Here is a 13,964-nt window from a genome sequence, read left to right as displayed (position 1 = left end):
TAATGAATTAGTAAGTAATAGTGCTTAGTCGAATGTGGTAGTTCACTATTAACTAATCAGTAACTATTATTTTTTCATACCTCCCTAAGAACTACTAAGAACTACTGTATACAGGTTCATAATTAATATGAATAATTAATTCTAAAGTAAAGGTCATGTAACCCACTAGTAATGACTCAAGTATTACAACATTTTTCAGAAGGAATTACTAATTGTTTGGATCAGTATTCTAAAGTGAAGATCATGATAACTCCCTAGTAATTACTGAAGTCATTGTAAACTTTTAAGGTTTTTGTAAGGTTTTGGTTAGTAATTCATTTTGCTAGATTTGGTAACACTTAAATCATTACTAGTGGGTTACCGTGATCTTCACTTTAGAATACTGATCCAAATAATTAGTAGCTTCTTCAGAAGAATGTAGTAACACTTGAGTCATTACTATCCAAACCCTTACATATATCTCAAACGCTTTAAATCACGTCAGTCAATATTAGGGAGTTATGATGCTTTTCACTTTAGAATACTGATCCAAGTAGTTAGTAGTTCCTTTAAAATAATTTGATAATTCTTGAGTCATTACTAGTGGGTTACCATCATCTTCATTTTAGAATTAATTATACATTATGCATAATTCACATTAATTATGAACCTGTATACAGTGGTTCTTAGTAGTTCTCCAGGATATATTTAAAAAAATAGTAGTTATTGATTAGCTAATAGTGAACTACCAGTTTCAACTGAGCGCTATTACTTACTAAATCACTAAACATAGTTTCTTGTTAGGTAATAGTAGTTACTACAATGTTAATAGTGCATTGGTGACTTGTTCCTGTGTAGTTATTCATTAACAAAGGATCAGTATTCTAAAGTGTTATCGTTAAATGTTATACTTGCACTGCCTTTTGTCGGGTCGAGTGTCCGGAATGCTGTCTCAGATGAAAGTCTTAATGGTTTCAAAGTTTTGGACTCCCGATCACATTCTTCTGGGTTGAAGAGTGATGAATTCCAAAGATGTTTTCAGGTAGAAATCTTCTTCTGAGTATTGAATGGAAAAAGAGCACAAAAAAAAAAAAAAAGATCTGCTGAGGTCCAAGGAGCATGGTTGAATGGAAAGACAAGGCAGCAAAGGCCTGGTACAAAAACTTAGAGGGTCCAGAAAAAGTTCTAGCTCACATCCTCTTAGGATCTAACAAAACCGCAGACTGCTTGGGCATCTCTGAAGTGAGAGCTTATCTGCTATAGAGGTCACACCTCTGGGGTGTCAAATACCCAATGGAGTCCTGGATTTTTGGAGGGAAAGTTTTACGACCCTTTGTCTCTGAACATGGTAATTTGCATAGGTAATTCGCCTATGGGTTAATGCACAAACTTCTAAAGATTCTTAGGACACTAATATGTTGCATAGGTATCGACATGTAATATTCACTCTCAATTAGATAATCCGAAGACAAATTGATAGAGACTAAACATGATGCAGCTAAAGTGATATTAACTAGTGATCTATCATAAGCATGCAGAAAACAGTGTACAATACACAAAAACATATACAAGAACAGTAATAATATACACAATGACCTAAAGGTATGTGTGTTCATTCAAAGAAAGGTTTTTCTATGAATTAATTAGAGGAGATTCTATTTTATGAAGTAATGTGTCTTTCCTAAGAGGAAGTGTTGCTCTACCTGCATTCCATTGAGCAATAAAACAAGTGTTATCAGATGGGTTGCCATGAAACCAGGGGCCTGGAGTCCTTGACAGACACACCAGCACCAGTATGTGTATTGGGTGGGGGGGTCTGTGACCATTTGTTAATCTAATAACTAATTGATTTGTTAAATCAAATGCAAAATTGTGTGTCTGATTGGTCAAAATGCTACATCCGCAAGCGCACGTGAGCACAGCTTTACAGAAACTCGCTGATCAGAGCACAGACACAGAACAACAACACCCGGACTCTGTTTTAATAATTCTCTGAGACTTTAATAAAGCAAATCTCTCCCGAGAACTGCCAAAATACAGACAGCACATCACATGTCCCACCAGAGAAAGTAATATATTGGATCACTGTTACACAACGATAAAGGACGCATACCACTCGGTTCCACAAGCAGCTTTGGGGCTCTCTGATCACTGTTTGGTTCATCTTATTCCGACCTACAGGCAGAAACTGAAATCAGCTAAGCCTGTATTAAAGACTGGTAAAAGATGGACTAATGAAGCAGAGCAGGATTTAAAAGCCTGTTTCTCTCTCACTGATTGGACTGTTTTTGAAGCTGCTGCCACCGATGTGGACGAGCTCACAGAGACTGTAACATTTTATATCAGTTTCTGTGAGGATATGTTCATTCCTACCAGGACTCATTTAACTTACATCAATGACAAACCGTGGTTCACTGCAAAACTCAGACAGCTCCGTCAGGCCAAAGAAGATGCTTACAGGAAGGGGAACAAAGTCTAGTATAAACAGGCCAAATACACACTGGAAAAGGTTATCAGAGTGGCAAAGAGGAATTATTCAGAAAAGTTAAGTATTCAGTTCACTTCCAGCGACTCAGTATCAGTGTGGAAAGGTCTGAAAGAGATCACCAACTGCAAGACGCCATCCCCCAGCACTGTGGAGAATCAACAACTGGCAGACGATCTGAATGAGTTCTACTGCAGGTTTGAAAAAACACCCCACACCCGCCCTGAACACCTCTCCACACAACCATTAACACCTCCGGCAACCCCCCTATCCCCCCCTCCAGCACTGCAGATCAGTGAAGACGATGTGCACCAGGTGTTCCGGAAGCAGAAGAGAAAGAAAGCACCAGGCTGTCACACCAGTCTGTCTGAAATCCTGTGCTGACCAGTTGGCCCCCATCTTCACACAGATCTTCAACAGATCACTGGAGCTGTGTGAAGTCCCTTCATGCTTCAAACGCTCCACCAACATCCCCATCCCAAAGAAACCTAAAATCACTGAACTTAATGACTACAGACCTGTGGCTCTAACGTCTGCGGCCATGAAGTCATTTGAAAAACTGGTTTTGGCTTATCTGAAGGACATCACTGGACCCTTACTGGACCCCCTGCAGTTTGCCTACAGAGCAAACAGGTCTGTGGATGATGCAGTCAACATGGGACTGCATTACACACTGCAACACCTAGACAGACCAGGGACTTGTGTGAGGATCCTGTTTGTGGACTTCAGCTCGGCCTTTAACACACTATCATTCCAGACCTCCTCCTGCCCAAACTAACTCAGCTCTCTGTGCCTACCTCCGTCTGTCAGTGGATCAACAGCTTCCTGACAGACAGGCAGCAGCTAGTGAAGCTGGGAAAATTCACATCCAGCACCCGCACCATCAGCACTGGAGCTCCTCAGGGCTGCGTTCTCTCCCCACTGCTCTTCTCCCTCTACACCAATGACTGCACATCTAAAGACCCCTCTGTCAAGCTCCTGAAGTTTGCAGACGACACCATACTGATCGGCCTCATCCAGGACGGTGACGAGTCTGCTTACAGACAGGAGGTTAAGGAGCTGGCTGTCTGGTGCAGTCTTAATAACCTGGAGCTTAACACGCTCAAAACTGTGGAGATGATAGTGGACTTCAGGAAAACCCCCCCTGCTCTCCCCCCACTCAAGATTCAAGATTTTTATTTGTCACATACACAATTATACAGAGTATAACCAGCAGTGAAATGTAAGTCAGGTCTGCTCCAAGGACAGTGCATTTATATAGAATACAAAACACCGAATGTACATAAATATTAAGGAAAAGAAAAGTAGAAAAAATTAAAAGAATAGAATCAAATAAAAGATAAAAAATATAAATATAAATGTTCAGGTCAGTATGTTGTTGACTTAAATGGTGGTATAAGAGGAATATGCAAAAGAATGTGCAAAAACGTTGTACAGGGTATTTACATAGCAGCAATACGGAGTAGAAAAAATTATGAATAGCTTATTGATGTAGTGATATTTACATGGAGTCATGAGATGTTATGACACAGAGTTAGAGTTTAGGAGCCTGATGGCCTGGGGGAAGAAGCTTCTCCTAAGTCTCTCAGTTTTTGCCATCAGGCTACGGAAGCGCTTGCCAGATGGTAGCAAAGTGAATAGATGGTTACCAGGGTGATTTGAGTCTTGATGATTTTGAGAGCTCTACTTTTGCAGCGTTTGAGGTTGATGTCCTGCAGAGAGGGGAGAGCAGACCCTGAGATGCGCTCAGCTAACATGCACTCACCATCATGAACAGCACTGTGACTGCAGTGGAGTCATTCAGATTCCTGGGCACTGCAATTTCTCAGGACCTGAAGTGGCACAATCACATTGAGTCCATTGTTTAAAAAGGCCCAGCAATAATTGTGGAACACACACTATTTATACACTTATTTATCTAACACACATACTTAGTCTACATTTCAATTTGCACATAATATACCTGTACATACAAAACTGCCTATTGGAAGGAAAGGAAAGTATGTGACATGTGGCCAAGTATGGTGTCCCATGCTTGGAATTTGCAGTTGGGGGTTTGGTTCCTTGCTCAAGGGCACCTCAGTCGTGGTATTGAGGGTGAAGAGAGTGCTGGACAGTCACTCCTCCCACCTACAATTCCTGCGGGACCTGAGACTCAAACCTTCAACCTTCAGGTTACAAGTCCAACTCTCTCCAACCATTAGGCCATGACTGCCCCCAATATACTTGTTGCACATACAATTGTCAATTTGTATATTGTTATTCCTTATGTACTTGTTCTATTTTTTTTATTATTTTATTATCTGTCCTGTCCTGTGAGTTTAGATTGATCTCTAATTAAACACACCTGAAAAAACTAGTCAAGGTCTTTGCATTTACTTTAATAACAGTCAGGTGTGTTGAAACTAAACTCAGGAATGAGGAACCTGTTTTACAGACACACTTGTTTTGCACACGTCACTCAAACACAGAACCAGGAAACAGGAAACACGTGAGTTCAGGGAAACAGAAACTGAAGTGTAGTTGAGCCGTTGTGTGTTTGTGTCTCTGTATTAGTGCAGTAAAATGGCAGAAGCCAGAGTTTCTCAGGATGAGTTCTTGTGTGCAGTGTGTCTGGATCTCCTGAAGGATCCAGTGGCTATTCCCTGTGGACACAGTTACTGTAAAAGCTGTATTGCAGACTGCTGGGATCTGGAGGATCAGAAGGGAGTCTACAGCTGCCCTCAGTGCAGGCAGACCTTCAGTCCAAGACCTACTTTATCTAGAAACACCATCTTGGCTGAAATGGTGGAGAAACTGAAGAAGACTAATCTTCAAAGTGTGGCTCCTGCTGGAGCTGGAGATGTTCAGTGTGACGTCTGTACTGGAAGAAAATACAAAGCCGTCAAGTCCTGTCTGATGTGTCTGAACTCTTACTGTCAGAATCACCTCGAACAACATGAGAGTTTCTTTAAAGGAAAGAGACACAATCTGACTGAAGCCACTGGACGACTGCAGGAGATGATCTGCCAGAAACATGAGAAGCTCCTTGAGGTTTTCTGTCGCACTGATCAGAAATGTATATGTATGTTGTGTTTGGTGGATGAACATAAAAACCATGATACTGTATCAGCTGCAGCACAGAGGACAGAGAAACAGGTATTTAACACTAGACACTGGTGAAATATTGCTGACACTCATTTCAAATGTGTTTATATCAGCACCATATTAACAGCTTACAGCATTCACACTGAACACGACAGCAGAAATGAATAGCAGCTGCAGGAAGAGTTTCACTGTTTGCTGAAAATGAACCATAAACCTTTATCAACATAATCTTTCATAAAATAGGCCTTGATTAAGAAACATATATATACTTCTATCAGTCAAAATGCAGGTTAAATGCAGTGACAGACACAGAAACACTGTCAGTGTGAAGCTATGTATGTGTCAGGTTAACTTTTATGATAGTTACACTTACAGTGTGAAACAGGCCTTGATCTTTATAATAATTCATGTACAATAGTGGTAAATGATTAATCATACCTTCTAGAGTTTTAATCTACAGCCCTTTTTTGTGAGATTCACTATCATCTGTTTGTCCTCCAGCACCAGCTGAAGGAGACACAGAAGATGCTCCAGCAGAGAATCCAGCAGAGAGAGAAAGATCTCCAGCAGCTGAGAGAGGCTGTGGAGTCTCATAAGGTGAGTCTGGAGAAGAAGAGAAGTTTGTCTCAGTCTCAGTTCAGACTCACTGAAGCCTGAATCACTGTGTGTCCTAACAGCGCTCTGCACAGACAGCAGTGGAGGACAGTGAGAGGATCTTTACTGAGCTCATCCGCTCCATTGAGAGAAGCCGCTCTGAGCTGATACGGCTGATCAGAGATCAGGAAAAGCAAGCAGTGAGTCCAGCTGAAGGACGACTGGAGCGACTGGAGCAGGAGATCAATGATCTGAGGAGGAGAGACGCTGAGCTGGAGCAGCTTTCACACACACAGGATCACATCCAGTTCCTGCAGGTAACACAGATCTAGAAGAACAGGATCATAGTGAACTTGAGCAGATCCTGCTGTGACACCAGACTCACAGAGAAACATTTCATGAGTGTCTTATTATATAATCATCAGTCAGACTCTCATCTGATCATCTTCTTTTAAAAGAGACGCCTCTTAGGTTTAAGGACCAGAAATCTTGCTCAGATGGGTCTTATGTCAGTACTTTTCTTTAAATCACTTGTAAAAGCGGCGTCCCACTGCTCCGTATAGTCAGTCCATCCTTGCTCACTTTACAATATTGCCTCCCCCTCTCAAAATTACTAAAAAAGACCAAAATGCAAGCTGCCACAAATAATCTGTGTTTACTTGACTGACTGAACAATGCTTCAGTGTACTGAAACCAAACCTGAGTGTGTCTTAAGGGTCAGTGTTAGTTTGTTTCAGTGTTTCTATTTGCTGTAAAGTAATAAATAATGGTCAATCCAATCATAGCCTTTGAGCTGCTTTTCCTGAGCAAATCTACTCAACTCTACAATCAGACTCCATTGATGTGCTTGATATGTTAGATGGACATTTATGTTCTTAGCAGATGTTTTATCATACAAACTATTTCCTAGAAAGTTCACATATAGTGTAAGCAGCAAATACTAGAATCTGTAGCTCTAATGTGATGTAATGAATATGAGAAGAATAAAGCTGATGCTGTGAAAATGCTGGATTACGTTACTAAAGATCAGTCAAATCTGATGTTGGAGCAGGTTATTGGGTGAAGTGTGGAGCTGATGAGTTTTGATTTCTGTTTTCTGTAGAGTTTCCAGTCTCTCTCAGCTCCTCCTGAATCTACAGACGTAAATGATGATCTCTTCAGTTCTCTCGTCTCTTTTGATGATCTGAGAGAATCTGTCCATCAGCTGAGAGACAAACTGGAGGATTTCTGCAAAGAGGAGCTCAAGAAGATCTCAGACAGAGGTAAAGTCCTGGAGATTCATCTGCTCATCATCATCTCATATCATGGAGAACATCATATTAGAAATGTGTTAGGAATGGATGCAGGATCATGAGAATCACACTGTTCATGTCTGTTGATTTCCACAGTCACATTCACCAACATTGATCTCTGGACCAGGAACGACTTCCTAAAATGTAAGTCAGTAAGAAAACAAGCAGAAAAACTCATTTGGTCTAACAGTAGGGGGGACAATAAACAATTTCTCAAGAGCAGTTTTTGAAGGGGACACAAATAATACAGCTAAAATTTACTTGTAAGGATATACACAGAGGCAAACCTTACTATTAGTGTAGCAGGGAGACTATTGCGTTATTTTAATGACAAATGTCGAGAGCGCATTATTGTAGAGCGAAAGCACATTAATAGACCATTTCAATGTTTTGCAGACTCAAAATGATGAAAACCGGACGTAAACAATAACAAAGGCGTTGGAAAGCTACTGCGCATGTCTGGTCCTGAAGCATTTCCGGTAGCGCCATCTTCAAATCTCAGATCTGTCAAAACAAGCACGTACTATTTAAGTCTAGCGAAGACGTAACAGTTCAGGTATTTAAAAAAATAATAAATAAATGGTGATAAACCTATATTCGTTTGTTTTTTTGATAAAAGTATAGCCTACATGCAGATTAATAAATGCACACACATACAGCATATATGTGGGTATGCATGTTTTTGTGCACATTTACTGTAAACACACACACAGTAGTACTGGTCAAAAGTGTGGGCACTATTACTGTTTTTAATGTTTTTGAAGGAAGTCTCCAATGCTCATCAAGCCTGCATTTAATTGATCAAAAAAGAGGCATATCTTGAAATATTATTACAATTTAAAATAACGGTTTTCTATTTTAATGTGCTTTAAAATATTATTTATTTCTGTGATCAAATCTGAATTTACAGCATATTTACTCCAGATATCAGTGTCACATGATCCTTCGGAAATCATTCTAAAATGCTGATTTATTATCAGTTTTGGAAACAATTGTGCTGTTTAATATTTTTTATAACCTGTGATAATTTTAGGATTCTTTGAAGAATGAAAGAACAGCATTTATTTAAAATATAAATATTTTGTAACAACATTCAAATTCAAAAATTCAAATTCAAATTCAAATTTTATTTGTCACATACATATACATACGTAGTACGACATGTAGTGAAATGTATTGTACGACTGTCCAACAAATTGTCCAACAAAATTTAAGAAAAACCTCAAGTTTACAAAAATACAAATAGAAAAAGTACAGTAAACATATATACAGAAATAAACTAGCAATAAAATAAAATAACAAATAGATATGAGAATAAAAATAGATATGAGGAATAAAAAATAGAATATGATTCTATATAGATTCTATAAAGTAAAGTGTATGTCAGTGATAAAGTGTCCGTGTGCTGTGCAGTGCAGTAAAGTGTATAAGTGAGTAAAAGGAATACTAAAGACAAAGACAAATGGTATGTAAGTCCCACTCATTTATCCTTACGTAACCTTTTACAAATTAGTGCAGATTGTACTTGAAAAATGTGCAAAGTGGAAGTGTGGGGTGATGTGATTATAGTGGAGAGTGGTTCAGACTCCGAATGGCCTGCGGGAAGAAGCTCCTCCTCATTCTCTCTGTGTTCGCCTTCATGGAGCGGAAGCGTCTCCCTGAACGCAGCAGAGAAAAGAGTCCATTGTTGGGATGGCTGAGGTCCTTCACTATCTTCCTGGCCCTGGTCAGGCACCGCTTGCTGTAGATCTCCTGCAGGTTAGGGAGCTCGGTGTGAATGGTACGTTCCGTTGAACGCACCACCCTCTGGAGGGCTCGTCTGTCCTGCATAGTGCAGTTCCCGAACCAGGAAGTGATGCTGCCCGTCAGGACGCTCTCGATGGTGCAGGTGTAAAAAGTCTTAAGCACCCGAGAGGGAAGTCTAAAGTCCTTTAAGCGTCTCAGATGGTACAGACGCTGCCTGGCCTTCTTCACCAGGGTGCTGGTATGACAGGACCAAGTCAAGTCCTGCGTGATGTGAACACCCAGGTATCTGAAGCTGTCCACTCTCTCCACTGGATTCCCGCTGATCGTGATTGGCTGGTATGACCGCTCCTGCTTCGTACTGAAGTCCACTATCAGCTCCTTAGTTTTGCTGATGTTCAGGTGTAGACTATTCACCTGGCACCAACTCTCCAGGTTCTTAATCTCCTGTATGTAGGCCGTCTCGTCGTTGTCTGAGATCAGGCCCAACACAACCGTGTCATCAGCAAACTTGATGATGGTGGTGGAGTTGGAAGTGGCCACGCAGTCATAAGTGTACAGTGAGTACAGCAGGGGGCTCAGAACACAACCTTGAGGGGCTCCAGTGCTTAGGGTGATGGAGGATGAGGTGTGTTTACCCATCCGTACGGCTTGCTGTCTGTCCTTCAGGAAGCTGGAGATCCATTGGCACAAGTATGTGCTGAGACCAAGGACCTCCAACTTGGAGGTGAGTGTGGAGGGAATTATGGTGTTAAACGCTGAACTGTAGTCCACAAACAGCATTTTTACATAATTCCCTTTTCTGCAGTCCAGGTGACTTGTTGTGGTGTGGAGGAGGTGTGAGATGGCATCCTCCGTGGAGCGGTTATGTCTGTATGCAAACTGTAGTGGATCCAGTGTGTCTGGTAGTGATGCAATGATGAAGTCTCTGACCAGTCTCTCAAAGCACTTCATCACCACTGATGTGAGGGCTACAGGGCGATAGTCGTTTAGGCAGGTGGGCTGCGGTTTCTTGGGGACAGGAACAATGGTGGACTGCTTAAAGCATGAGGGGACTATGGACTGTTCCAGGGAGAGGTTGAAGATCTCGGTGAACACCGGTGCTAGCTGGTCAGCGCAAGCCTTCAGAACCCGACCTGTGATGCCATCTGGTCCTGCTGCCTTCCTGATGTTCACTCTCCTGAATGCCCTCCTCACGTCATGCTCCGTGATGGTGAACACGTTGTCCTCACCGTGCATGCAGTTAGCACTGCTAGCGCCGTTAGCGTGATTAGCTGCAGCCTCGAAGCGAGCATAAAAAGTGTTCAGCTCATCAGCCAGAGAAGCGTCCGCATTCCCCGATCTGGAGGGTGGTGTTTTATAGTCCGTGATGGTTCTAAGTCCCTGCCACAGACTCCTAGAGCCGCCATGTTGGAATTGCGACTCTAGTTTCCTCCCGTAGCGCTGCTTCGCCGCCTTCACCGATCTGCGCACGCTGTAAGATGCAGTCTTGTAATCATCCATGTTCCCGGTGATGAGCCCTGTGTTGTAGGCAGCGGAGCGGGATCTCAGGGCGTCGCGGATGGTTTTATCCACCCACGGCTTCTGGTTGGGAAACGTCCTGATGATGGTTTTCTGCACCGTATCATCCATTAGTTTCTGTATAAATCCCACAACCGCTTCCGTAAACAAGCTGACGTCATCAGAGCTGCGCCGGAACATGTCCCAGTCTGCGTCATCTAGCGCGTCCTGCAGAGCGGCCACCGATTGGTCCGTCCAGCGTTGGACGGACTACTGCACTACTGTTCAAAAGTTTGGGGTCAGTAATTTTTTGTTTTTTTGCAAGGATTTTAAATTGATTAAAAAAGTGATAGTAAAGACATACTGTCAGGAAATATTTCTATATTTTGAAAATCCCTGCCAGGGTTCAATCAATCAATCAATCCTGTATAAAGCATCACAGGTTCCAGAAAAAAATTAAGCAGCACAATTGTTTCCAACACTGACAATAACCAAATATCAAATCAGCACATTAGACTGATCTCTGAAGGATCCTGTGACACAAGACGAGTAAAGGCTGATGGAAATTCAGCTTTGCATCACAGAAATAAATATAAAGAATATTCAAACAAAACATTATTTTAAAATGTAATAATATTTCACAATATTACGGTTTTGTCTGTATTTTTTATCAAATAAAATGGAGGCTTGATGAGCGTAAGACACTTCATGAACATATGAGACGTCTTTTAAAAACATTAAAAATAGTAATGTGTCTAATAGTAATAAATATAATACTAATAGTAATGTATAGTGTGACTTTTGACCAGTACTGCATTTAAACAAAAGACATCCTCTCACTTTACTTACTTTTTTTTTGCCGCCATTGTTTTGAATGCCCTCCAACACTAACCGGAAACGTCCGAAGAACAAAGACGTCACTTCCTTAAACAGCCGAAATGTGCGCGAAACCGGACACGCGCTCTCAGATGCACGCGCGCACTTGTCTCTCCTCTCACTCAAAGTGTGCTCGCGCAAACTGTGTCCTGTGCACGCGCAAAGAGAAAATAATCACTTCATCCGATGTTTAAGTGAATAAAATAGCCAATTTACAGCCTGGAGTTCCACAAATATTGACTTGTTCTCTCACCAGACTTGTGTTTATGATATAAAAGAGGAAAGCATTTGGACCAAAGCACTGAGAGTCAAGGGAGGTAGACTCAAAATTACATTTTTGCCCCGATTGTGTTGTTTTACTACTCAAATTATTTTAAGTATAAAACATTGTTTACAGTACAAAGCGTGGTTTTAATCCTATTTTAGGGGGGACAAGGACACCCCTCAGATAGGTTGGGTGTTGTGAACCCTGAACATGAAGAGTTCAGCTACATGAGAAGATCAGACAGATTCATAATTCCTGATTCTGATGTGTTTTATCTCCATCAGATTCTCATCAGTTCACTCTGGATCTGAACACAGCACATAAACGCCTCCATCTGTCTGAGAACAACAGAGTGATTACTGTCACTGGCACAGTCCAGCCGTATCCTGATCATCCAGGCAGATTTGATTATTATCGTCAGGTGTTGTGTAGAGAGAGTGTGTGTGGACGCTGTTACTGGGAGATTGAGTGCAGTGGAGATAATGGTGTGTGTATATCAGTGTCATATAAGAGCATCAGCAGGAAGGGACAGGGTAAAGAGTGTTGGTTTGGATATAATGATCAGTCCTGGAGTTTGTTCTGCTCTCCCTCCAGTTACTCATTCAAACACAATAACATAGTGACTGATCTCTCTGTGAAGCCCATCAGCAGGAGAATAGGAGTGTTTGTGGATCCCAGAGCAGGAACTCTGTCCTTCTACAGCGTCTCTGACACAATGAGCCTCATCCACACAGTCCAGACCACATTCACTCAGACCCTCTATCCTGGGTTTTGGGTTGGTTATATTGGATCATCAGTGAAACTGTGTTGATGAATCAGAATAGACCGATGAGAGATTCTACCCATAATGCTTTGAGCTGCAGGATCAATCAGTAACAGATGTTATAGAGTCTCTTCATCACATTAATATGAACATGAATCAGAAATCCTCATCTAGACAGTAAATCAGTGATGATCTGTGTTTCTGGGCTTTTCTCAAACTCACATCAGTCATTTGTATTCTTACTATCAAACTCAGCCTGATATTATCATTCATCTGATTTTCTCTATTGTTTGTAATAAAACACAATGTCAAATCATCTGATGAATGTGTCAAATGTCTGAATGCTGCATGAATTATGAATAAAATTTATGAATCGACTGAAATCAGCTTCAGGAAATATGACATAAATCACAGCATTTAATCAAATACATTCATTCTAACTACAGTAAAGACATATTCAATTATGATGAGATCTTCAGTGAAAGATCATGACAGAATATTTACTTTCTGAAATATGTCTTTTCTTCTGAGTAGGGAAATGTTTTAATGACTGTATATTCACTGAATCAGTCAAATCAGCTCTTTTATTTATTAAAACATGTCCAAATGTGTTCAAACATCTGCAGGCTTTGCTTAATTCATTTAAACAAATATTACCATAGAAATAAAGCAAATATGACTTTAGCTGAAATATAATAATTTTTATTCATTTAATTATTAATTCAGTTATAACAAATACTTACAGAAATGTGTTACAAATACAATAATTCTGCTATCAAATAAAAAGAGACTATTCAATAATATAAAATAATACAAATACATAACAATTACCAAAATATTAATCATATTTCATTATTATTTAAATCATAACAAATCAAAGAAATGTTGCAACTGCAATAATTATTTACATTTACATTATTTATTTAGCAGATGATTTTATCCAAAGCCGCTTACAAATGATGACAATAGAAGCAATCAAAACGTCTCAGGTTACGTATGTAACCATAGTTCCCTGAGAGGGAACGAGACACTGCGTCCTCTAGAGGTCGCTATGGGGAACTCCATCTACGTGACTCGTGTCTGAAGCATATATACAAAAAACACCAAATTTTGGCCGGCGACAGCCTATGACGTCACTCCCGATGAGTCTGATTAGTCAGATACAGGGCATCTGCTTTGTTCAGAGTTAAACATGTTAAGTTAAGCAGCATTCCATTCAGTTATCATGGATCTATGTGCAAGCCAGAGAATATTTGTTAGGATTGAAATAATTGTTTTTCCAAGTTCTCTAGGCATGATTGTTTATATTTGCAGTTCTGGTTTCAATTTAAAAATTTAAATCTATATTCACAATTAAGTAATTGTGTTCTTATTTTTAGA

At 40.5% G+C, this 13,964-nt stretch overlaps 1 protein-coding gene across 2 annotated transcripts; it reads left to right on the top strand.

The window, feature by feature from the left end:
• The first annotated feature begins 4,923 nt into the window (after positions 1 to 4,923).
• LOC306883443 (tripartite motif-containing protein 16-like) lies at positions 4,924 to 13,205 on the top strand. Of its 2 annotated transcripts, none has more exons than XM_079438712.1 (6): positions 4,924 to 5,602; positions 6,053 to 6,148; positions 6,229 to 6,462; positions 7,248 to 7,407; positions 7,534 to 7,581; positions 12,106 to 13,205. In XM_079438712.1, exons 1-6 carry the CDS (start codon positions 5,030 to 5,032, stop codon positions 12,630 to 12,632), a joined length of 1,638 nt encoding a protein of 545 aa, XP_079294838.1. In that variant the 5' UTR covers positions 4,924 to 5,029; the 3' UTR covers positions 12,633 to 13,205. The 2 variants fall into 2 exon arrangements, with proteins under 2 accessions (XP_079294838.1, XP_079294839.1); XM_079438713.1 differs by lacking the exon at positions 12,106 to 13,205 and adding an exon at positions 7,834 to 8,030.
• Positions 13,206 to 13,964: the final 759 nt, after the last annotated feature.

Source organism: Barbus barbus (assembly GCF_936440315.1).
Source record: "Barbus barbus genome assembly, chromosome: 17".
Taxonomy (NCBI): Eukaryota; Metazoa; Chordata; class Actinopteri; order Cypriniformes; family Cyprinidae; genus Barbus; species Barbus barbus.
Note: the sequence above shows the minus strand (reverse complement) of the source record. Positions and strands in the feature narration are given on the sequence as shown.

What these genes read in the sequence shown, in the direction of transcription:
- LOC306883443 (XM_079438712.1), top strand. Translation starts at nt 5,030, where the DNA reads ATGGCAGAAGCCAGAGTTTCTCAGGATGAGTTCTTGTGTGCAGTGTGT. An exon ending in ATCACATCCAGTTCCTGCAG is followed by an intron (nt 6,463 to 7,247) that starts GTAACACAGATC and finishes TGTTTTCTGTAG; the next exon opens with AGTTTCCAGTCTCTCTCAGC. An exon ending in CAAGAAGATCTCAGACAGAG is followed by an intron (nt 7,408 to 7,533) that starts GTAAAGTCCTGG and finishes TGATTTCCACAG; the next exon opens with TCACATTCACCAACATTGAT.